Here is a 25,509-nt window from a genome sequence, read left to right as displayed (position 1 = left end):
CTGCTTTTTGCCAAACACCTTCTGGCTCCTTCCAAATTCTGTTGCTTGCTGTTCTTCAACACTGTCAGTCTCTACCTCCTCTGCTCTGCCACTAACTCCATTCACCATTTCCCATTTAATGTCCTCCAGCGTTTTCCCTTATTTTTTCCTTCATTAACTACTTTTGCTGTTCAGATTTCTTCTCCACAGCCCCTTACTGAGCTCCATAGATCTGTCCTGGCTGTCATCTTGACTTTGTTACTTTGATCTTGTTCTCACAGTGCTCAGTGCCTTTGGAGTGAGTCCTGAAACTATACTGCCAAGTATTTGGGGAGAATGCTTGAGTTACTTTAAAGAATAGTTTAGGGTTTAAGGGGTTTTTTTTTGTCCTTTTTTTTTTTTTAAACTGGATTTATTTTACCACCGACTGTGAGCCAGAACGTGGAGCACAATGGCCTTGATGCTGACAGAGCAGAGCAGTCCTGCTGGCACCAAGGGCTTACTGAGCTCAAGGCCTCAGAAAGTAGGCCAGGCGCTGCCAGATCTACAGTCATGATTAGGAAGAAGATGTTACAGAGATCTGTCAACACTGTTGGACGGTGTATGTAGCTAACTGCGATGATGCAACAACTGTTGACTTTTCAAGGAAAATCGAATCTGTGAGGTGGTTCAAAAAGGCTGGTGAAAAGGTGATCCATTTCAGTAGCTGGAAAAGTATGCAGAAGCCTTCTAAAATCATTAAGGTTGAAAAAGACCTCCCAGATCACCCAGTCCAACCAGCAGCCCGCCCCCACCGTGCCCACTGACCACGTCCCTCAGTACCACATCCACACGGTTCCTGAATGCCTTGAGGGACGGTGACTGCACCACCTCCCTGGGCAGCTGTGCCACTGCCTCACCACTCTTTCTGAGAAGAAATGTTTCCTAACAGCCAACCTGGAATATCCAGCAGGCTGCCCAGGGCTGTGGTGGACTCACTGTTCCCAAACGTGCTATTGTGCTGAAGGAAGCTCTAAGTGCCTCTCTTATCTCAACTTTTCGCTTTAGCGATTGCCTTCCTCTCCCCGGCCCTGCCACACACCACGCTCTATTTCTGGCAGCCTCATACCGTACCTGCTGCTGTCCCTCCCCGCTTCCTGCCCCACAGCCCGCCTCTCCCTAGGGAGGACGCTGATTCTACCCTCGAACGTGGGTGAGGAAAAGGGTGGAGGCGATGACTCACTCCATTCACGCATGTACCACTGGGCTTGACTGACTGGACTTTATTTTAAAAATAGTTATCTCCGGCTGGGGCCAAGGGAAAACAACACCGGGGCGATGGCGCGCGTAGCGCTACAGGGGCAGCTGTCAGCACACAGGCGGCTCCTCCATCCTGAGACCTCCCCAGGGCTGACCCGGGGAGTGGGCCGAAGACCGAGACGACCCCAGCCCAGCCCCGCCGAGTGAGGGGGGGGTACTTCGGACCGTAGGCGCCCCCTCCCCGCCGCCGTCCCTGGGGTGGGCGTTGCCCTCCCGGCATCCCCCGGGGCGGAGCGGATGGGCGCGTGCGCGGGCGGCAGGCCCGGCCTCCGCCTCGCCATTAGCGGCGCCGGCGGCTCGGCTCCGCCCGGGGCGGGGAGCGGGCGGCGGGAGGGCTCACCTGCGCGGCGGCGGGGCCAGAGCCCGAGCCGGGTGCGGAGTGAGAGCGAGGAGAGGCGAGAGCGGGGCCTCCTTTTGTATTTTCTCCTCGTCTTCGTTCTCTCGCCTCTCCCGTGCGCTGCGCCCCGTTGAGCCGCCCCGGCGTGGCGGCGGCGGCCGGGCCATGGTGCGGCGCGCCCGGCTGGCGCTGGTGGCGGCGGCGCTGGTGGCGTTGGGAGCGCCGGGCGGGCAGGGAGCCCGGGCGCTGGAGTGGTACACGGCGTGGGTGAGCACGAGCTACGTGGAGCCGCTCAGCAACCGCACCGTGCGGGGCAACACGGAGAGCGGCCGCTACGGGGACAGCTCGCCCAAGGAGAGCGCGCAGGGCCTGGTGGGCATCCCCCGCGGCGCCTCGCCCCGCCACATGGAGGGCTGCGCCGCCGACACCGACTACGACGTGCCGCTGCCCGCCGGCGGCCGCCCGGCGCCCGACGGAGACCCGCCGCCCTGGATCGCGCTGGTGGCTCGCGGCGGCTGCACGTTCAAGGACAAGATCACCAACGCGGCCAGGAAGCGGGCGACCGCCGTGGTGATCTACAACGAGGCCCGCTTCGGGAACAGCACCGTCTCCATGTCCCACCTCGGTGAGCGGGGAGGAGGCGGCTTTGTCTGAGGGACGGCGGGCTGGCGAGGGGGGAAGCGGCCCTCGTGGTAACGCCGCGAAGAGCCGGTTGTAGCCTCCTCTGCTCCATCCCTTAAATCGCCGCTGAGGGCAGGGTTTGCCTGGGGCCGTGGCTCTGTTAGTCCGCACCTCGCGGCAGGCGTGCGGCAGCCGGGGCAGGTGGGCTGTGCTCACGGGAGCGCCTCAGGGCTCGGCGGTGCCTCAGTGTGCGCGGCCGCGGCTCTGTGAGGAGAGCGGCTGGGGCCGGCTCTGCTCTGCTCGTCGTTCTCTCCCGTGCTGGTGTGTGAGGTGTGGGAGGAAGGTAAACGTGCTTCGTGCTTGGCGATGAGGTGGGAAAACTGATGCCTGGAGAAAAATGTTGAGTTGGCTTGTCTGAGCGCGCTTGTTTCTAGCCTACGGAAAGGAGCCGTGCTGTCTGCAGATGTCAAGAGCTGGGCTGGATGCTGCAGCCGCGGCTCAACCTGTGCCTGGAGTGCAGCGCTGCTTTAACAGATGTGACAAAATCAAATGCTTGAGCAAAAGGACAAGATCCTCAAAGCTCTCCTATAGAAAATCTGTTAGCGTTTGTAGGCGTCAGAGGAACTGGAAGGTCTTCAGAGAAGGATAGGAAGATGAAGCAAATTGCGTCAAAAGTATAGGCAACATACATTCCTGGTGTGATGAGTTGGTTAGTGCCCAGGATGTCCTTCTGGTGGTGTGGAGGGGGAGGACGAGGGATTTGGTTGAAGTAGAACTGTAAGGTGTTTCTGCAGAAAACAGTACTACTTGAATGTGGCAAGCTGAAAATTGCCTCATAGCATATGGGGGGAAAGGTAGCTTCCTCTGGCACAACTAGGACTGCAATTGCTGTTCCTTCTCGCCTGCTGCAAGCTTGGGTGTGCCTTGGAATCATTAAGGCTGGAAAAGACCTCTCAGATCCTCTAGTCCAACCGTCAGCCCACCCCCACCATGCCCACTGACCACGTCCCTCAGTGCCACATCCACACGGCTCTTGAACACCTCCAGGGACAGTAACTCCACCACCTCCCTGGGCAGCTGTACCACTGCCTCATCACTCTTTGTGAGAATAAATTTTTCCTAATATCCGACCTGAACATCTCATGGTGCAACTTGAGGCCATTCCCTCTTGTCCTATTGCTGCGACCTGGGAGAGGAGGCTGACCCCCCACCTCACCATAACCTCCTTTCACATCATTGTAGAGTGTGATAAGGTCTCTCCTGAGCCTTCTCCAGTCTGAACAATCCCAGTTCCTTCAGCTGCTCCCCTTGAGACTTGTGCTCCAGACCATTCTTAACCTGCTGTGAAAGAGAAGGTGGGCTGCTAGGTATGGTGCACTTCTGATTTAAGTCCTCTGTGGCAGCTAAGGTTCTTTCTTTTGCAACTATTTTGTTCTTTGCTCATTTTTCTTTTCTCTTGCTGTCACTTTGGTTGATAAAGTACAATTTTGTTTTGTCCTGTGAGATTTTTCTTGCATTCCGCTCCATGCACCTTCACAGAAAAAAACAAATATTCATAAGAGGCTATGAAATGTTTATCTTGCTTTTTTTGTAGTGTTTTTTTTCTGTCATCTCTGTGCAGTGGAAGTCCTTGTGTTGACTTACTAGTGTAGTTGCATCTATCAGCAATATGAAGACAAATGCTCCCTGACTGCTGCTGTTCTGTTAACATTTCTCTTTGTAAACTGTTGGAATTTTGCTGATAAAAGCTCTGTGTAAAGAATAGGCTTTAGCGTAGTTACATACAGTTACACAAATTGACTTATTTATTGTGATTTCACAAATGCAGGCTGGACCTCAAGATTGTTTGGACGGCATGGGGATACATTACAGTATAAGCACTATCTCTGAGTAACAGATTTTTTGCTTCACAGTGGGAACTTTTAAACATGTAAATGTTTGAAGTAGCTACTGAAATTTTCAGTGCCTTCTGCTGGGAATATAGGGAAGAATTACTGTTGGTGTTTCAAGCTTTGTGTTGCTTTAAGAAAAAAGGGACAAGGGAGAACATGGAATATAAAGGTATTTTATTGCAGATGTGAGGTTTTCCTTTCCTCTCAACAAATTTGAGGTGACATGAGGAAAATCTGACTTGTGAGCAGAGCGCACGGATGGCTATGAGAAATCTGTAGTGCTGTATGTAAGGAGTGGAGTTGCATGTATATGAAGAACGTCCACTTAGTGGATTTGCAGCTGTGGCACTGGAAGAGATGCAAGACAGAGCGGTCATTCTAGCCAATGGATGTGCATGCAGCCTGAATAATATGCAGGTGATAAATGGGGGACTGTTCCAATCTCTAATAAGATTTCTTGTGTGCGGGGTGTGAGTGTGTGCGTGGCGGTGGCAGTTGCGTGTTTTTAGGCTTACTCCGGCTTGTATAAAAAGATTGTTGGTGAGGCCAAGAAGTGATTTGTGCTAGCTGGTGTCAAAGCATTTGACTAAAGACAAAAATTCCGAATAATCTGCAGATTAATTGTTTGTTTCGTGGGTGCCCTGTATGCGTCACAAGAATGCAGCGAGCAGGGATTTCACTTAGTAGTTTTGGAGCATCGCAGCCGGGAGTTTGAGCATGTAGCCTTGCGGTCCTGTTCCTTTCTGCACAGGAGGGTTCTTCAGGTAGAACTATTTTCTGATGTCTTCTGTGTTTCAGGCCTTTGTTCTCTCTCTAAGTTCTTGAGAATGTTGCATGTCTTTGTCTCCCTGAGGGAAGTAATAGTGAAACCACTTCACGTGTGGCTGAGGAGCTTTTTTTCCAGTGGAAAGCATTCGTTTCACCTGGATGGCTCAAGGAGTTGTCTGTCCTTCAGTTAAGTGTATCTGAATGGTCTAAACTCCATCTTCAGGTTCATGGAAATAGAGAGTTTGCAGGCATCTTGAACTCTGTTTATTTTTGGTGGTGGCTGGGGGGGATCTTAATGCAATGCAAAGGTTTAAAATTCCTTTCTGAAAGGAAAATAAATGCTGTATATAAATACTATCTGGGAGAGGTCAGGGAGGAGTCTGGAGTGGTAAGGTGTAGAGTATTGTAGGGAGTAGACCAGTGAGCTGGGGTGTGCACTGGCTCAGAAATAGGGAAGTGAAGAGACTGATAGATTGTGCTGGGCATCCAGCCATTTGTGAATCCTCTCTCAAGCTATGATTTTAGGATCCTGATCAGAATGTAAATAGGAGTAAAATATGAAGTATTGCTCTGCTCAATAGCTGTACTATTGTGTGGAAGAATGGGGGCCGGCTGCAGTAGTTTAAGATGAGTCTGGAATGGAGCTTCAGTGCTTTGCTTGTGGATTTGAGAGATGCTTGGGAGACAGCTGAAATCATACACTTAAGAGTTTTCTTTGTGTAACTTATTTTTAATAGGGCTTTGCCAAAATACACCCAGCTAACCCTTTTCTTCATTGACGTGCTTTTTTACGTAGCTATATTGAGCAAAATGGGTGTGAATGATTTTGTACTGACAATTCTAAAAGCTCTTGCCAGCTCCCAGGGGGCAGAGTTAGGATTATGTTGGCACGTACTTTAACTCTTTGCCACGTTTCTTTCAGAGACCTGAGTGCTGCTTAGGATTCTCACGTGGTGCATAACTTCTGTATTACCAATGCTCGCTACTGAAGGCTTCAGTGCTGTTTTACTGAGAGGACAGAACTGAAATCACTGGCTTACTTAACCTGGACAGCGGCTGTTGTGTTGGGCTACTAAGTTGTTCAAAAGAAGCAACACTAATTTCAAAATGTTCATGTTATCCTGTATGTAAAAATACATACATGTTAGAAGCCCATGTGGAAAGAGGGACATGAGCCTGTATTGGTTGCTTGGCTGCTTGACTCTTCTGACTGTATACCTTGCTTCTTGAGGCATTTGACAGCGCACAAACCTAGGATGTGGGGAGGTGAGATGGGGCTGGGTGACTGGGGGAAAAGCTTGTCATCTGATTACTGCTGTAAATGGCATTGATAAAGATCAGAGATTTTGTTTTGCTGCCACTGTGGCAATGTAAGTAGGATATTTAAATTAGTTCTAAGGGCTGAGCTTCCTCAAACCTTGAGAGCCTTCTGACATTTCTCACGAGGACAGAAACTGAGCACAGTTGTGGTTGGTTTCTGGATGATAGAAGATGATCTTTGCATTATGTGTGTTCATGAATTGGGAATACACAGGCTGTGTAGGCTGTGTGTAATCAAGGGGCTACCTGTATGGCTTTCTCCTTGTGAGGAGAATGCTGGCTGCCATCTGCAACTGGAGGCTGTAACAGTATGTGCAGTAAAACTGACCTTGTCTCGGTAGCTGGATACGTACCTTTATCTCCACCGAGTTTCAAACATGTCCTTATTTCCAAGTATCCTAAGGATTTCCCAGCACTCGCTTGAGGTGATAATGATTAGAAAAGCACACACCAGATTTCAAATCTACCTGACTCTGCCGAAGCATGAAGCAAATCTTTAAAATAAAAATCCGGGTTTATTGTAATGGGGTAAAAATGTGGTTGGTTATTGCAGAAGTACAAACAAGTATAGAATAGCAAAGCCAGCAAAGTGTGCTCTCAATGAGCGTACGTGACTTTGAGGCTTTTAAAAGTGTGATTTTTTTTTTAAGGTCTGAGTTGTGTTGCAGTTGAAGCTGATGGAATGACTCAACACCATTTGTCTTTGAATTATGCGTTTCAGAACAGAAGTCTAAAATTAGAGTGAGGAATGAGTTAAAGTCCTCAGTCTTGCAGGCTGCGCAGGGCAACTGCCTCTCTCAGATTGCTTTTGTAATGGTGGAGCTCAGTTTTTTTCCTTCCCTTCCTTACGTCTCATGACCTTCAAGGCCATCATGTTTAACTGCGTGCATCTTAGCAGGTTCCTCACCAAGTCTTTAAAGCTGCTAAAATGCTTTTAATGGACGCTTAATAAAATATGCAATAGTTACATTAGTTTTAAAATGGGAAGGTGTCGCAGTACCTAGCAGCTGGTGTGCAGAAATATCCTGCTTTCCAATTCAAGAAGGTAACTGGCTGCTACTTGGTCATGCCGCTGACAAAACAGAAGTAGGCACTGCTAAATGCTGTGGGGTTTTAAAGTCCGTGTGTGTGTGTGTGTGTCAGAAAGTATGCAGAGATCTATGTAGCACGTTTAAACTGAGTGTAGATTTTGGGCTTGAGGAGGAAGTCTGTGTTGGTTGAAAAATCCTGGCTGCTTCCAGCCTTCTATTCTTCAAGTCAGAGTGAAAATACATGAATGCTGGTGCCGCCCATCCTGGTATTTGTGAACTCTTGCAATTAATTAACCATATACTTAAATCAGGGTTACCTGAATCAGGATATCTAAATCATAAGTCTTGTGGAGAATGGTTCTTGGCTATGTGGGATACATCTCTGACTTAATATGTTCTTTTCTTGGTAACTTACTGGTGCAGTGCAAGGTCAGAAAGCAAGGAGAATATCACAGCCTTCTCTACAGGATTCATTAGTTTCTCTGGTAATGCTTTTGTGCTAGTTTAGGGAGGAAAATAATAAGTGTTGCTCAATTCTGAGGGTGCTTGGACCTGCGCTATGGTGTGAATAATCACATTGTTGGTGAGTAGAGCTAATTAGGGAGCAAGTTGCTTGTGGATTTGCCCTATTTGTCTTAAACTTCACTGCTCTGTGTCTCCTGAGTACACCCAGTAGGCAAGACAGCACATGCTGGGACCTAGGTGAATGCTGGCTGGGCGGATGGCTGCTAGTGAGCAAATGTGGGGTGGCTGAGCAGGGACATAAGCTGGGCCTTGCTCCAGCAGCACCTTTTTCTCAGACCTTTGAGAAACCCAGCCCTATTTGGAAATGCTGCTCTTTTGCCAGGTCTAGAAGCGGCTGATGGGTGTAATAGTTCTTACAGTGGATGAACAGCAGGGTGATTGCGTAAGGTGGAGCTGGAAAAGGTTACCTGGCATTCAGACAAGAGGGTTATTCAGCTTGTGCTTGGAACCTGCAGCTTTTCGTCCACAGCTGCCCATCATGCCTTTGAGGGGGAGAAAGCTGCTACCTGCAGAAGTGCACTGTGAGCCCGTTCCCCTTGGAGTGTTACTTAGGTGGCCAGGTTGAGTGGGCGTCTCAGTAAGAACAGTCTCAGCTGGAAGATGTCTGAAATGTTTAAGGCACATAACTTCATGGTAATAGGCAGTAGGTGAGTCCAGAACAGTTTTTCGAGTTTTCAAAATCCCCACTGAACATAATGCCATACATTAAGCAACAGTTTCTTTTAACATGACTTGTCAGTAGTGCCACTAATGCAATTGGGAATGGAAAAGGCTTTACGTCTTCAGTGGGAGGCTTTGCTGCAAGTAGCAAGTTGGAAAGGTTGTAAATCTGAAAGGGTAGCTGTGATATTACAACTTTATATTTTCAGCTGGGGAAATTCTATTCTTTACTCCATGACTTTTTCCCTGGATCAAGCTTCATTTTGTTTTTTTTTTCCTCAGAGGCAGGAGTGCAAGGCAAACTAGAAAGCAGTAATTTACCAAGGGCGTATAGTAAGAACTATTCAAATAAAAACAGCATGGACCAGTGAAAAGGTGACATTCATAACAAGTCTATTTGATTTCCATTTGTTTTGTAATACTGATCAGATGTTTCTGAGACAATACTGGAATCGCTTCCAGACGAAACTGAGTAAAACCCTAGTCACAAGGAGTCTTTGTTCATGCCATTTGTTCTTGACAGTATCTCAGCTTGTTTGGCTGCAATATGGTGCATAAAGTCTTTTTTTTATTTTTTAGTTAGGTGCTTTCTGTGCCATATACATGGAGTGCTTTTGAGTTTTAGTATTTTAAAAATATATATATATTCTGGTTGGATGCTTCCAGAAGAGGCCGAAAGTATTTCTTGACAAGTTCTTGCCTTGAAGTCCCATTAGGTTGTGAATATTTAGTATTGAAGAATGTAATTGAATATCAATTATCTAGTCGTCTTGTTGTTGTCTTGTGTCCAGTCTAACTGTGCTGTGAATTCCAATTCAAACTTAACTGAATGTCTCTCTTTTTGTGGTAGTTTACATCCTGTCTACAGCTGCAGTTTAAGTTCCTACATGAACGAAGACCAACTGTTCTTGAGTTGTATGTTAGAACCTTAGCAAATTCAAGATAAGATGTGGATGGCTTGCCAGCTTTTTGCATAGCATCTATACCTCCTCTTGCTGTGTGGAATGAGGAGTGTAGGGCCTTGGTAAAAGGAAAGTGTACTTTTAATACACTTAGTAGTGTAAACTCCTAAAGTTTATCTCACACTTGAGTTTCATAATGTAAGTAAAGGGTTCTCTATTATTAAACTTTATATAAAGTTCTATTGTACTGAAAAAATGAGGACGCTTTTCTGTAATTTTACTCCCTGCTCTTAATTGAAGAGGCCCAAATTTCTGTCAAGCCAGAATGCCAACATTTTAACTGTTTTTCTTTTCCCCCCTTTAACAGGAACAGGAAATACAGTGGTGATAATGGTTGGTTATCCAAAAGGAATAGAGATATTGGAGCCAGTACGAAGAGGCATTCCAGTAAGAATGACCATTGGTGTTGGCACACGTCACGTGCAGGAATATATCAGTGGTCAGTCGGTTGTGTTTGTTGCCATCGCCTTCATCACCATGATGATTATATCGCTTGCTTGGCTGATCTTTTACTATATACAACGTTTCCTGTATACAGGATCACAGTTTGGAAACCAGGTAATTGGAGATGCAGCTTAAAAGTACTTGCAGTCTTCTATCAAATCAGTTGCCAACTTCCTGTGTTTTATTGAAACGTTTTTGAAGATCTGTTCCTTCTTATTACTGTATTGTCATAGAATTGTAGAATTGTTTGAGTTGGAAGGGACCCTTAAAGATCATCTAATCCAACTCTCCTACAGCGAACAGGGATACTTAGAGCTAGATCATGTTGCTCAGAGCCATGTCCAGCCTGACCTTGAATGTCCCCAAGGATAGGGCTTCCACCGCATCTCTGGACAACTTGATCCAGTGCCTCACTACCATTATTGAAAAAAAAATAAAATTACTTCAATCTAAATCTCCTCTTTTAGTTTGAAACCTTTTTCCCCTTGTACTGTCACAGCAGACCTGCTATAGAGTCTGTCCTCTTCTTTCTTATAGCCCTCCAACAGTACTAGATGATTAGTGAGGCTAATAAACAGTTTGCTAGTTAGCACTATATGCTTGGCTGCTTGTAATTATAGAAACCAGTATGAAGTAGTGGGAAATTAATTTAGCCAATCATTAAAAAATGAATGAAGGCAGCTTCTTGTGTTATTTGTTGTCTAAGTTATTTTTTAATGTTAAAAGGGTGGAAGTTATTTTCGTTCTTATGTAATTTTCATTTTGGAGGTACTAACTGTACTAACCAGAATATTTTTTTAATGAAAAAGAGACCGTGGTAATTCTTATTTTTTTTGAGACAGAATAATTTGAGCTAAACTTTTTGGTTCTAATGCCTTACAAAAACTGCTGTGAATAGCAGTGCTCTGGAAGGAGCACGTATTGTGTGGGATTGTGCTCGGTGGGACTGTTAGAAGAGCTGAGCACGATGGGAGAACAGGAGAGGTCAGGAAGGAATAACTTCTGTTCTGCTTTACCCTTTCTAAGTTCCTATATTAGTTAAACTTGCAGTCTACATGAAGCGTTGGTTCCCTGTAGTTGTCTTTTCCTATTTCTTTTCAAATATTTAAGTCTTGAAAATATTCTCAGAATGTAAATTCTAATAGAAATATTTTCTTGTGAAGTACTTACAGAAAAAGGAGTGCATTTTTGTTCTAACATTTGTTTTTTTTTAGTGAAGAAAGCCATTTCTTCCTGCTTGCGTGTACCTTAGGACAGTTCACACTAGAGGGGAATCAAATGCTTTGTAGTTTGTAGGTTTTAGATGGAATGGGATGTTCCCCAAAAATATGTACCGTAAACTCTTAAGAGTTTGTCATCTAAATGCTTTTTAATTAAATGAGGTCATGTAGCATTAGACTGTTACTGCATGTTCCCTAGTTCTTCCTCTTTTCTAGCAACTGCTGAAAACAAATTTACAAAACAGTGATGTTTTGAATATCTTTGGTCAAAAGACAGTGTTAGAAATCTTGAGAGAATTGTGGAAACAGTAAGTCACTCCCGTAACCTAAATCTTATTTGTTTGGCTTATTGACTTCAGCATTATTAAAACTTTGAAGTTAATTATGACATGGTATGAAGCAAGCTACTCTTCAGCTGCTTAGTGAGGTTGAGGAAGGGTGTCTTGTGACACCTTCTAATATCAGTTTAGCAGTAAATCTTTGAACAGCTTCTTGCTGCTGGAGGTGAAACAGGACAGTGCAGGAAACCTGAGCTGATACAGAAGTTGGAGGAGACTGCTGCTGGTTAAGTGCACTGTGTGGAAAGTTTCAGACTAATTTCTATCATGGGGTTTGGAACATGATGATCCTTGGGGTCCCCTTCCAACCCAAGCCATTCTGTGATTACTTGAGAGGGGAGAAAAAATGTACTTCAAGTTCATATAAAGGATGTAAGTTGTTATATCATAAAGAGAAAAGCTACTGTTATTTTTTTTATATTTTATTTAAATAAAATAAATTTGTTTTATATTTTATTTAAATAAATATTTATATATTTATTTTTTATATATTAATTATTTTTATAATTATAATTATAAAAAATTATAAATTTATATTTCATTAGTGGGAGTTCTTGCTAGATTGATCAAACTCTTAATTGGGAATGCTCAGTTTCTCAGTTTCTAGCAGTAGCTGTGTCTTTGTCTTAGAATACAGTACTGCATTATTTGCTTGCTTCCCCTCCAAGCATAATTAGTGCTGTTACTGTATAGGAGTCCAGTATGTTGTCTCATGTCTGTGAAGCCTTTTTTGTTGTCTCCTTTACATAATGTGTCCTTTCAGTGTAAAGCTTTGGATAATGTGTTAGACAGTGTTTAACGAGGGAAGGCATTAATAGCTACAAGCAGCCTTTTGACCTGGTAGCCAGCTGTAGGCTACTCGGCAGGATTCCACCTACTCTCAAGCTTGTGTAAAACCTACAGCCTGCTTGCTCATTGCTTGGCCTAACAAGAAGGTCTGGTTAATTCTGTTGTTGCAGCTCTAAAGCATAAATTAACTTCAATTTTCCTGTGTGGGAAGGCCCTTAATGCAGTCAGCTACTGTACAAGACTGTATGTCTGTCTGATCTGCTTAGTTCTGTGCCAGCTGAGGCCATTGTTAGAGCAGTATGCCTATAGATAATGTTTACTATTGTGCCCCAAGAATGCAAGACATGTAGTTCTTCAGCATCTGCTGGCTGGAAGTACTTTGTAAATAAATTATCTGGCCAGAGCTGAATTTTCTGATGCGTTCAGAAGGCTTAGTAATCCATGTGGAAAATATTTAAAAGCTTTGAAATGCAGCTGTTAAAGCTCAAGTCTATGCTAATGCTTCCCATCTTTATTCAAGGGACATAGGAAAGAAACCAAGAAAGCAATCGGCCAGCTTCAACTGCATACTGTGAAACGTGGAGACAAGGTAACTTGGTGGCTTTGGTTTTTTGATGAATGGTTTGAAGTATGTTGTAATGCCTTATTGGAGTTTAGTCTGCAGTTGTCCCAGAATAACTGCGGTGAGATTCTTACAGTTTTCGGCTAATTTAATTGCCTTTGCCTAGAAGATCAGTTATAAAATTGAAGAGTCAAAATTCAGCTGCTTTTGAAATGTGAGGCTGGTTTGTTGCACTTAGTATCTACTTACACAGAATGTTGCAGGAGACAAAAACTGGCTGATACTACTATAAAGATAAGGAAACACTGATCTTACCGGCACTAGAAAGCCATCATCTGGTAGATGGTAAAATTCTTCGGTGGACCTACTGATTGCATAGTTTGTATAGCTGATAAAACCTTTTCATTTAAGAGAACATCCCGTTGTGTTTTTCAGAGGGCCTTACAAATCTAAAAAGCTTTGAAAAGCAAAACGCTCACTTCATCTTTTTCAACATATGATATGTGAGCTATGAAGACTTAAAGTACAAATGCAAAAACTAAAACAATTCTACTTGGAATAAATGATTCTAAAAACTCAGTATAGCTTTCATAAAGTTAATTTTGATAGCTTAGGACCTAAACTACTAACTCATAGAACAAATATGAAGTAGGGGAAAAAAAAGAGGTTTTGAAAGAAACAATTTAGCTTCAGGCAGCTGTGAATCTAAAGGCTAAATTAACTTTTGAGAAGATTTCTGCTACCACGCAGACGTTTCTTTCCCAGCCTTATTTGTTTTATTTGATCAGCTTTTACTTAAGGACTGACTGACTTAGAGATGAAAACAAGAATTTTCTTTAAATCCATGAATAAAATTAATGTGAAAAAGGACACTTAAGAACTTCAAAAGATGTGGTGCAATAGAAGCTGTTCAGTTTAAGTTATACTCTATGGAAAATATGTCCTCCGTGCAGCAAACTAGTTTGAGGTTAAAACAGTCTCAGAGCCTGCCTTTTTTTCCTCTTGTACATTGAGTGTTTATTATTTTATAAGTATTTCTTGCTTTCAATTAAATTGTAAATGGCAGCAAAAAGTAATGTGCCAGGTAACCTGGAGAATGTGCCTACTCACAAGGTGAAATCAGAAAGAAATATGGAACTGGATAACAACTTACGTGAAGTGTCAAAGCATAACGTCTGCATAGGAAGAAATGGATGTAGAAGAATCGTGGTGAACTCATGAGGACTGCAATGGAGCTGTTAATTGGTTTTAAGCTGATATTCAATCAGCCTCTAGAAAGGATCATTTGGGCAGATTTTGCAGTTATCAGTTCATTCCTATTAAGTATCTGTAAGCAAAGTAAATAGGGAAGTTTAACAAGGTTATTGTGCAATAAGCTTCTAGCAGCTATTAGTGGTGTGTATGTCAAGCAAAGTAGAATGAAATGAGATTACAATATCTAAAATAAAGATTTTCTGCTTGGTAAATAATATCTTAGCAATTGTTTTGAGTCACCCAGCTACCAGCAAATTTTGATAACTTAGTGGTGCAAATGTACCTTTGAACTAATGTATCATGTTTATCTGAAAACATGGTCTTGCCTCCAGAGAAAAATAGTAATGTTCGTATTTCCATTCATGCTGTCCTTATGACAAGAAGAGTGCAATTATTCTGTTTGTGACACAGTACAGTTTTTTTATCATCACTTCTCTCAGAGTTGAGATATTTAACTAAAAATAGGTCAACATTTTAAAATCGTTTGCTATCGTTTAGATCTTTCCTGAGAAGCTTATGGGATTATTGCTAAATGGACACTCATTTGGTTATGTGCTGCATGTTTGGGTTTTGTCTCTTGTGTAGAATAAGAAAAAACATTTGTTAGGAAAAATGTCCCTAACTGCTTATATTAAAAAATAATAATAAAAAATGGGGAATTTAAGACATGATGTAAAGTAATAGCACGTAAAGGAGAGGGAAACTTTGCCTTAAAGTTGAGAGTTTCCTCATCATACTAATTCATTTGAATGTTTGTGATAATTTTTAACTTTCAGTCAGGAGTAAATGTGAAATACTTCAGTGGAGGATGAAAGGAGTTGACCCACTGTGTGTTCTTCTAATACTTATTTTTAAACAACCCAATTAACACTGAATTATTTCTCTTGTCAGGAGGTATCTGTTGTACCTGTACTATAACCATAAGTAAGGCTTCAAGGAGGCAGTAAGACCTGCTAAGGAAATTTAAATAACCCCCAAAAAAAGTAGGGATGGGGGGAAATCCTGTTTTAACTCCTTGTGCTATAAGCTTGGAGAAGAGACTTAAAAATCATTATAAAATTTTACTTCTCCTTTGGCCTCCAAAGGATTTTTATTAGGATGTGGTAGAAGAAAAGCATATATGGAGAAAGATGGTTCACAGTACTCACCCTCAAGAGCCATTCTCTGCTTAATCTCTTGTGAGTCTTGGATCAGTTAGAAATTAGATTGGCTGCTTTCATTTGTATTGACTTGAAAAATTTCTTGATTTATTTTTTTTTTTGGTAGTTTCTGTAAATAGTTCATGGGAGCCAATCTCCAAGCCAGTGTTTGAGGTCTAACAAATAGCTGAGCATACCATGTATAGCTATTTCAATTAGAAACTCTGAGTTAGGGGCCTGGCTTTTGGAATTTGGTATCACTTGATCAAATCACCTCATCTAGAATTAAATGAGGGACACGTTTTTATTTGTTAAGCCAACTTACACCACCTTTTGTGGAAACTCCAAAGTTTGTTCTGTAATGACATGGATGTAATCCATTTAAATGTTATCATCTTCAGGGTCTAGATGTTGATGTGGAAAACTGTGCTGTGTGTATTGAGAACTATAAACTGAAAGATACTGTCCGAATTCTGCCATGCAAGTAAGTTAACGTTGTTATTCTCTTCTCTTTGTGCTGTTTAACCTAACCAAAAATTGATGAGCCTTTTGGAGGCTCTTTGAAACTGATATCAGAGCTGAAACTGTGCCATTCCTGTGGCATGTTACACACTGTGGGGACCTGGGAGACAATATAGAACTTCATGTATTTGGGAGGAAAGGAAGTAATTGGGAGAAGTGTAAAAATGAAATAGAACTGTAAGTTTGAATTGTACACGGTTGAAATGATACTTCAGTGGTGTCTTTGTAGTTAGTACTATTCTTTATTTTAGGTTAAAATACCTGGAAAAGATGCTTCCTGAGTTAATGGTTATATCTGTCCTAGTAAATTAAGCAGTACCTAAATGTCAGGGTTATAGAGGAGTTGGGTTACCTGTTATTTGTACATCTTTTGAAGAAGTAGCGTGTGGTCTTCATAGTAAGTTCTAAAGGGTGTTTGTTTTTTTTTTCAGGCACATCTTCCATAGAACGTGCATTGACCCTTGGCTTTTGGATCACCGAACTTGTCCAATGTGTAAACTAGATGTTATCAAAGCTTTGGGATACTGGGTATGTTGCATGCTTGTTTTAATTTTCAAGAAAGAAGTATAATGCATGAAGCAAGTCTTCATGTAACTGTTCAGAATGAGAACAGTTATTACTTTACTAGCTGGAGAAGCTGAGCACAGGTACAAGAGTGAATGAGAATATGAAAAAATAAGGGAATTTTGTGGATAGGAGCTTAAGCAGAATATTGAACTGTTTGTGAACCCTTTGTGTGCTCTGTGATCATTTTTGTCATCAGCTGACAATAGTAATGAAGTTAAAGCAGAGGTGAGGCAATTATTCAAGCTACAAAAACCTAAATTCAGTAATTTCATGTATGTTTTCAATCTTGTTGAGAACTGCAATTCAAAGTAAATTTTATATAATTTTCATATTATTTGAGCACATTTATATAAAATTCCACATATACCCAGTGTTTTATCCCTGTAAATGAGGCACTACTGAGAACCTTCCTAAAGACATTGGTTGGAAATTGATTAAATAGAGAAAATGATGTGCTCTCATTTCTTCCTGACAGCACCAGAAAAGAGAGATGAAGACACATGCGGTAGGTTACTTGGTCATTGTTGATAAATAGTCTTGAGTTCCATTAAGATGCCTTAGACACAAATGTACCTCTTCAACTGATCTGCAGAGACCTTCAGGAAGAGGGGTGTTCCTTGGATTCAGGGGCCTTCCTTTCATTGGCTAGGTCTGCGTTATGAGTAGCTCCTCTCTTATTTCATTACAGAGACTTAGCAGGTATACGGTTGACTGACTTTATTGTTTTGTGAAGGATGGCAACACTCCTGCTATGTAGTGTGTATGTGTATATATACATATTACATTATATGTGTCTATACATATACACCAAATTATGGTGGTTCTGTGTAGCAAGACAGGCTTTATCCAAGAGTTGCAATCTTCTCATGTGAAATAACTGTTACTATTGTTAATAGCTTGCTTCTTGCTTGTTTTCAAGTCTTGATGTTAACATAACTTGTGTTGTATGTGAAAGGTTATATCCTTCTGTATACAGTCTCAAAGCTGAAACACTTCAGACTTCAGAACACTTCTATTCCTTGAATTCCTACTGTTGCGGGGGGTACTGATAGCAACACTAACCAAGGGGATTTATGACTCCTCTGGTTGTTAGGTATAAGTGTTGGAAGCAGGTTGAATGAGGTTGTGTTAAACACAGAAGCCCAGTTCTCTTTTCTGGTGGAATGGAGGAAAGGTCTTCTCAGCCGTTCAAGCTGTGCTGGAATTAGTAGTGTGAGACAGCATTCAGTTATTTTTTTTCTAGCTTGGTCTTCAGCCTCATCCAGGTTGTCCAATCTGATACATAGAGTGATTGTGTGAATGTTCTGCTGATGTGAGCAAAGAAGTGTGAAGAGCAAGGCAGCTCTTTCAGCAGTGTGCTTGCTGACTTGTAACAACAGACATGAACGTGCAGCCTTATTACAGAAGTCTCTTGAGCCATGCAAAGAGTCTGAAGGCTGAATTCAGTTTTATGGTAAACGCTTCAGATGCTTTCTTATTTTTAAATGCTTATGGTAGCAAGAAGACAGGAAGTCCTGTTACTTACCTTGTGTTTTGTAAACTGTGTACTTAGTGGACTGGTTACTACTACTTATGAGAAAAGAGAACTGCAGTTCAGCATGTCTGACTTCCTGGTTTAGGCGATTGTTGTTCAATCTTCTGTCTTCAGTCCTTATTTAACTGCTGCAGTTTTGAAAACAAAAAAATCACTGATCTTTTCAACGCCAGTCACACCCTTTGGAGTTTAGTATCATGTGTATCTCAACTTGTGTTCAAATGTAATTGGTCTACGGCTTATTAAAATTCAGCATGCTATAAAGTGTGCTGTTCTAGTAGCAAAGGAAGGAACAGCATGGGATTTCTTAAGACAGGCCTTTGCTAATGTTTTGAGGAGGGGGAAAATGGTCTTTTTGCAGCCCACAGAAGAGCTACTTGTACTGCACTGTACATGTTTATTTAAATAGTGTGATTATGTTAAGAGCAATAGCTTAAGGTTCAATTTTAGGAAGAGAATTGTGTATGTAGGACCAGATGAAATATGCAACATGAGCAGTGGAACTTGTTTTATTCCTGCAAAGTGAGGAGCAGGCATTACTTATATTATTTCAGACCAGCATTTGAAGTTAGGCTGGAGGAAGAGGAGGAGAGAAGCCTTTTCCTATGTCAAACTTTTGTTTACTCCAGTTTAAAAAACAAACAAAAAAAACCCAAACTTGCAACTTTCCAAACTACTATTGTGAAAAAACAGCAGTTTATATAATCTTCAGCATCATCAGTAGATTTGCTCAGTGAGGACTTCATACGTGCTGAGTGTGCTCCTAACCAGACTGCGTTAATATTGCTGCTAAAGTGTTGATGTACTCCAGCTGGATGGCTTGACTCCTGCCATTGCCACTCTTAGTTTTCTGAGTTTTTTGGGAATCTGATGTTGACATTTGTAGTAGACACTGCTAAATTCTGTACCCGTGAGCTGATGGGCAATGCTAGCTGAAGAAAAGTCATTTTTTCCACTAAGGTGAAGATATGAAGTGATAATATGGAAGAATGTTGATGTGTAATGGGGGACAGAAGTGTCAGTTAATGTATTTTAATTTTGAAGGGGGACCCTGAAGATGCACTCGAAGTTCCAATACCTGAATCAATAAGTGGCAGTGTTTCAGTTGGAAGTCTGAGTATTGCTTTACAAGAAGATGACAGAAACGAAGTAAGCGAACTGTCAGCTTCCTCCACCAGTGAATCTGTATTGCAGTGCACCAGTTTAAAAGAGGATGCAGGTGAAACCACAGCATTACTTGGTAAGTAATAATTCAGTTTATCACTTCATAATCCCTGGTGCCATTGTTGGCACTGGAAGATGGCTTTCTCCAAATGATGATAGTAGTCGTAGTATTGCACTGCAGAGCAGACTGAGTGGTGTTTGTACTGATGTTCAGAAAACACAGGCAGGTGGATCCTGAGGCAGTCCTGTCAAGATTGGGAAAAAAATGTTTGGGGAGGGAGGAGATGAAATCTTCCCAAAACACTGTTTACTTATGTAGAGCGTCTCGAACCTTATATATACATATGACTATTCAGTTTGTTCCCAGAATTTAGATAAGGCAGTTTAAAAGATGAATCTAGAAACAAATTTTCTTCTCATTTCTGACTTCTAGATGTGGATGTCAGTAATAACCGGCATGGAGAGCATCTATCTAATGGAAATTCCCACTGAGCTGCTTCGTGGAAGATACCTTGGATAGATTGTTGAAGAACTATTTTTTATTTAAGTAGTATGAACTTTTGTCTGGTTAATGGAAAAATAACAATGTAAATTATTTTACCTTTCGAACTTTTCTAGCTGGTGTTCCAAAAGGGCTAATAACTAAAAATTTTGTACACAAGAGGATTTTATAAAACTTCCTCTGGATGTCTCATCCTATAAAAAGATGCAATAACCCTTTTTCTGTGAGCGTTGTTACAATGTCATTGTGTTTCAGAGGGCTGTAACAAGATGAAGACGAGGCAGTGAGACAATGTAGAATGTCTAATGGATAAATATTTTGGAAGCACTACACATGTTCAGCATGTATATATGGAGAACACTTACAAGACTACAATTAAAATGTTCTGAAAGTTCTGATCTGTTGTAATTGGAGATGGACACTGTTAAAAAAAGGCACAATCTAACCTTTGAAGGAATCAACTTAATGGGTATATTACATACCCACTTTGGTGATGAAAAAAATGAGTAGTTGAAACTTTCGCACATATAATAAACACTAATTTGATCTTGTAATGTGTTCCACTGAGAGCAAAAGGAGACTCTGTCTCACAAGCTTTTTAGACTGACTTTGGCAGTTATAGGTTGTGCTAGGTGGTCTTCACGTGCTGAGCATGTAGACTTATTTAGGTATATGCACACTGGTTACCTCTTTCAATCTTAAACTCAGTAGAACAGAGGTAAAGGGCTAACTATGGCTAAAATGTATTTATTAGTCTATTTATAAGACTTAATTCCTTCTTATTCCTGCTCCCATCTTTATGTGCAAATTGGAACTGTTTCTTAGGATCTACAGACACTTTTTCTTTGTGTAGAGATGCTAGAATTCTTCTCCTGGAGATTCCATAATAGGGGTTTCGACTGGGTTTGTCACTAGCTTTCATCCCTTTCAGATTAGCAGTATTGTGCCTTATAGTCAAACACCTGTGAAACCTGAAGCATCCAAGAGTAAATATAAACCCTGACATCTCCCAGTATGACCTCTTATTCAAATATTTATATGCTCTTAAGCAGTATAGAGAATTGCTAAACTGTTTTGTAAAGAAATATGTATATTTAAAACACTACTTAATAAGGATATTAAATGAATCGCTTAGGATTTTAGCATTGTCATGTTATAAATGTGCTGTGTTCCTCAGTTTTTTTGGGTAAAGCTGTTCTTACAGGTTGCTTAAGACGGCGTCTGTTACTAGACATTTGTTCCAGAATGCATTTCGTTTTTAAAATGTACATTTGGAATGTTTTTAAGAAAATATGCAATTCTTTTTCTAACTTATATTGAGCTTCAGTAGAAGCAATAACTTAAGTTTAGAATGCGTGTTCCAGAAATGAGAGATTTCATCTGGGGAAATACAGTCTGAACTTCTACTTTGCAGGGCAGATGTTTCATCTTAAATTTCCTTCAAAATGTTCCTGTTAATGCTTGCTTACTGACAACAATCTGCCTCTTCCTTGTAGGAGTGTAATTTTTAGGTTTACTGGAAAATTATCAGGTTGTAGTTCTGATGTCACCAGCAGGTGCAAGTTTGTGATGCCTTTATCTTACAAGAAGCACATGAGAATGGAATATGACTGACCAAGCATCTCCGAAACTGAACAAATAGAAAAACAGCCCACAGCTAAAACATTGCATGGGGACGTTTGTCTCCAAAAGAAGCCTATCAACGTTTCCAGAACTGCCTTTTCAACTGTCTCTTCAACGTTGTAAACAAAGTCTTCTCCCTCTTCCTTAACACAAAATTGAACATTGTTTTTTTTTAGTAAGTGTTGAGAGGGTTTAAAGTCTAGCTCAAGGAGGAACCAAGAGGAATTACCAAGAGAAGTCTTGTTAATCTGTGGATCGTATCTTGCTGATATCTGCAGTGCAGTATTCATGCTGGAGGGGAGAACTGTGGTAAGTACTTCAACTTCTAAGTAATAACTCTAAAACAAAAAGCTTTGGTTTAGAATTGAAGCTGAAGTCTGGACAGAGCGGTAGAGAATCTGCAAATTGACACATATGCTTAGAAAATCTCAAGTGTTGATATCTTTAGCAAAGTGTACCAATATTAAAGGTTCCTGGAACACATCTACTGCTGTCACTATACCAGTTTCATGCCAGATGTCACAGGAGTCTTTGTGCATAGTCTGTCATAGCTGCGCTGCTGAGGAATGATGACAATAAAAGGCCGAATTGCAGTGCCTCCAAAAAGCAGTTTGCTCTCATTGGAAGCACAATGACAAAATTGTCCGAAGCGAATGTTGGTCTGACCTCAGAAAGCTTATGTTACTTCAGCCTAAATAGCGATAGTGTAAAAATAAAGAACAGGAAGGAGTCAGTCTATGGAACTTAAAGCAGTAGCAAGAGGCTTAGAAACATGGGTAGGACTGAAACAAACCTTTTAGAGTAAGTGGGTGAAGGCAGCTCTGGGTAAATACAGGTACCCAGATTATATATACGTAGTTTTACCTGTGGTAGGGTAGATGTCATTTAACTTCCTTCCCCACCATTTGGAGAATCTATAATCGGCCTTTCCGTTGAGGCTCTTTCCTACCTAATGTGTGAGCCTAATGCTGTATGTATTGTGGGTTCTCATTCTAGCTGCACGTCCCCTTGTTACATTTTGTTGAAACCCTCCAGAGTGGCTGGAGGCATCCATGTGGTGTGATTATGAAGTGGGAAGGATGAAATAATCAACCACACTGGGCAGTGTTGAGTAAATAAATGGGAAAATCCTTAGCAGGACCAAGGAATAAACTTCTTATAGGATGCTGAATTTCACTGGGATGGTATTCATTGGTATGACTTCATTACTTCTAGAGGTACTGTTAGGGAGCAAACTTGTGAAATGCAAAAGATTTTAAAAGGAGACAAACATCAAATGGGCTGGTGTTTAAAGTGAGACTGAATCCCCCTCACTGTTTAAAAAAATTTAATATTGTCTAAAAATGCTAAATTGAAGAAAAATGTAATAGTAATTTTTTCAAGACCTAGCTTCAGCTTTTAGGTCTGCTAGCAAGAAAAGAAATGAACTGTAGACATTTCAAATCTAAATGCACCTTAACTGTGAGTTAAATTACCAGTGGTACCAGTTTAACTGGACAGTTTGGATTTTTTTTCCCACTAACTACCTCTAATCAAGGCTGCAGTCTTCTAAGCAAAAATGGGCTTCGAGCAACGCTTGCATGAGGTTCTCTGCAGTATTTGATTAGATAGCAGTAACTCCTTCTGCTGGCCCCTACTGCCAAGTGCATGAATGTCATCCACATGCCTGTTGCCAGCAATCAGTGCTAGATTCTTAAGGCATGCTGGAGGAGTTGTGGGGTGGTTTAATCTCAGTGAGAGCATCTTGCTTACCTAATGAACTGGGTGCTTCTATATTCCTACCAAAGCTGGCCTCTTACTGCACTTAAGGAATTTCTTTCCTGTTCAGGGATGTAATTGGGCATAGGGAAGTGCTGTTGCACCAACTTTAGGGAAGCATGCAGAGTATCTTTTTTTTTTGACCTCTTGATTTAGGGGTGGTCTTCTGGTTTTCTGCCCAGCTTTCTGGGTTTACTGCCTCTAAGGCAAGGCAGTAGTAGCTGTGTGAAGGAGCCCAGTACGTGTGGTGATGGCTGTTCCCTTCTATCTCTGTGCTTCAGAGGGTACTTGAGACAAGTGAAATCTATGCTTATAGGTTTTGATAAGATCCATCAGAAGCTAGTGTTGGTTTTACATGATTGTGGCAATAAATAGGATAGCATATTGAGCTGATAATGTAACTGCCCCATAAAAACGAACTTCTTTTGTCTAGCTAAGTCTAGACATCTGCTGTTAGCAGTACCAATCATTACTTGAGGTTAAGGGCACTGTGACTCAATAAATGCAGTTATGCCATAAATACATGGCTTTGGTACACATCAGCGTCCTAGTGTTCAGTAAAACTGGGAATTCTTGCTCAAAAGAGCTATAAGAGCTTGATCTTGGTCATCTTCTGAGTGGGGGAGGTCATATGTGTAGTTGCCAGAGGTTGGATGTCTTCAGTTGGAGTTTGTCATTTCCTTAGTCTGAAGCTGAAGTCCAAAGCACTGAGTACTGAATGCAGCATTTCTGTGCTGGACAAATACGCTGATGTTGTTAAGGAAGTACTGGCTGTAAGGGGAGGTGGAACTGAAACATGGTAGAGGGGTATAGCTGTCATTATCTCATCAGGTTAACCTGGAGGGAATGGTGTTCTTGATGTTGGCAGCTTGACAAGAGACTGTTCTCTCCCACGTTTCACTTCAGCCACCAGTCTGGGTGAGACTTCACAAGATGCCTCAAACCAATTGAACAGCTTGTGGATACAAGAAGAGAAGAGTGGCCTTTCGCAGTTTTCCTTTTATGCTTAAACTATTCACTTTGTTCTGGCTCTCACATTCAAATTTAGGAGTGTGATAAACTAACTCAGCTTAAATGGTAGAACAATAAATCCATCCAAGTGGTATTTTGACAAGCTAGGAAGCTGTGTATCCTCACTGTGTAATAGGATTAGGCGTGGAGCTGGGCTAAGGGAATGAGCCATTGAGATGGAGGAGGGCATGGCAACTCCTCTTAGAGTCAAGATGTACTTCTATAGGAAGGGCACGCAGAACTAACAGTTATGAAATGAGAAGTGGCAGCAGTAATTTTTCTGTCCTTGACGCTGATCTTTACTAGTTGTTCTTTTCTCTCACAGGTGATATGTGAAGATTTGGGAATTGGAATTGTAGATTAAACATGCACAAATCAAGCTGGTGGCTTTTGTTTTTGTTTAGTATGGGTCCTAATCTCTCTCCTCAGATATCCTGCTGTATTGCAGAACTCGATTTGAGAAAGTTTAAAAGTAGAATGTCTCTACAATTGCATGTGTCTGTGTGAAGAATGCATTGCCTGGAAGCTGTTCATTATACTTCCATTGGACCTGAAGCTAGTTTTCACCATCTGAAACACGGTAACGATACTGTATTTTCAAATGAGCATATCCTTCTGAATTGACAACAGCAAAATAATTTGAGTTTCCATCATTTCATTAGTCTGAGGCTTAAGTCCAAAACTTGGAATTCACTTCTACTAGAAACACAAGTGCAGATAACCACTTGAACTTGCTAGTCTTTGTCAACAACTATTGACAATCAGCTTTTATGGTAACCTTGTACTAACTTGGTTGCGTTGATTGATTGGATTAAGCACCAAACTGTTGTTTTTTTCCATTGTGTATGTACAATTAAAAGAATGTCAAGTTATGCATTGTTGATGTAACTTAATGGCTAAAAGCTCAAATTCCATAATAAATTCTACAGACATTTTAAAAAGTAATGTTCTGAGGAACTTCAGAGTTTTCTTTACTATACATGTGTAAACAGAGCTGTGGTGGGTTGACCATGGCTGGCTCCTGGAGGCCCATGATGTTGCTCTCTTGCTTCCTCTTCTGGACACGCAAGGAAGAAGATAAGATGGGGAGATTCCAATCATCGTCATAGGCAAAGAAAGCAGACTTGACTTTGGGAAGATTTTTTCCCTAACTAGAAACAGAGTAAGGGTTAGTGAGAAACCAAGGCAATACAAAAAAACATCTTTCCCCTGCCCATCTCAGCCTGTCTTAATCCTTTCTCCCCATTCTTCCACCTCATGCCCTGAACAGCCCAGGGGCAATGGGGACTGTGGTCAGTTTGTAAGGCTTCACTTTAGCTGCTCCTTCCTCTCACCTTTCAATAGGATTCCTCCTATTGGATCCAGTGTTTCACAAAACAACAGCTCAAAAAGATTTCTGCATTGTTTACTACTAATAAATGAAACACAGGGTGTGTTATGGGAGTTTTTAAACAATTTCTGGAAGGATAGAAGTAGCCCCAACATCTCAGCACAGAGAAACGCTACTTTAATTGGCCATCCTAACTCTGAGAAACTAAATTATAGGAAACTAAATTATAGCAGTCTAATCCTCTAGTGCCTAGAGAACTTCTTACAGGACATCTTCCAAAAAGGTTATGTTGTATAAAATAGGAGATTGGAAAAATCCCATCAATCCAAGGAATTTAGCAACAGGCAGTACTCAGATA

General features: G+C 41.5%; 1 protein-coding gene and 1 non-coding gene across 2 annotated transcripts; both read left to right on the top strand.

Moving 5' to 3' along the window:
• The first annotated feature begins 1,519 nt into the window (after positions 1-1,519).
• On the top strand, positions 1,520-24,766 carry RNF149 (ring finger protein 149). Its single transcript, XM_015277797.4, has 8 exons — positions 1,520-2,240; positions 9,702-9,952; positions 12,706-12,774; positions 15,542-15,624; positions 16,094-16,190; positions 18,808-19,003; positions 19,361-21,361; positions 24,147-24,766. Exons 1-7 carry the CDS (start codon positions 1,781-1,783, stop codon positions 19,417-19,419), a joined length of 1,215 nt encoding a protein of 404 aa, XP_015133283.1. The 5' UTR covers positions 1,520-1,780; the 3' UTR covers positions 19,420-21,361; positions 24,147-24,766.
• LOC112531640 lies at positions 21,611-21,724 on the top strand. The gene has a single exon (XR_003073535.2). It is a non-coding gene; the product is annotated as a small nucleolar RNA SNORD89 (small nucleolar RNA).
• Positions 24,767-25,509: the final 743 nt, after the last annotated feature.

Source organism: Gallus gallus, chromosome 1, assembly GCF_016699485.2.
Source record: "Gallus gallus isolate bGalGal1 chromosome 1, bGalGal1.mat.broiler.GRCg7b, whole genome shotgun sequence".
NCBI lineage: Eukaryota > Metazoa > Chordata > Aves > Galliformes > Phasianidae > Gallus > Gallus gallus.
This window is presented reverse-complemented; position numbering and strand designations above follow the sequence as displayed.

Excerpts from the sequence above, each read along its gene's own strand:
- RNF149 (XM_015277797.4), top strand. The coding sequence starts at position 1,781 with ATGGTGCGGCGCGCCCGGCTGGCGCTGGTGGCGGCGGCGCTGGTGGCG. Across the intron at positions 2,241-9,701 it reads CGTCTCCATGTCCCACCTCG|GAACAGGAAATACAGTGGTG; the intron begins GTGAGCGGGGAG and ends CCCCTTTAACAG. Across the intron at positions 9,953-12,705 it reads GATCACAGTTTGGAAACCAG|GGACATAGGAAAGAAACCAA; the intron begins GTAATTGGAGAT and ends TCTTTATTCAAG.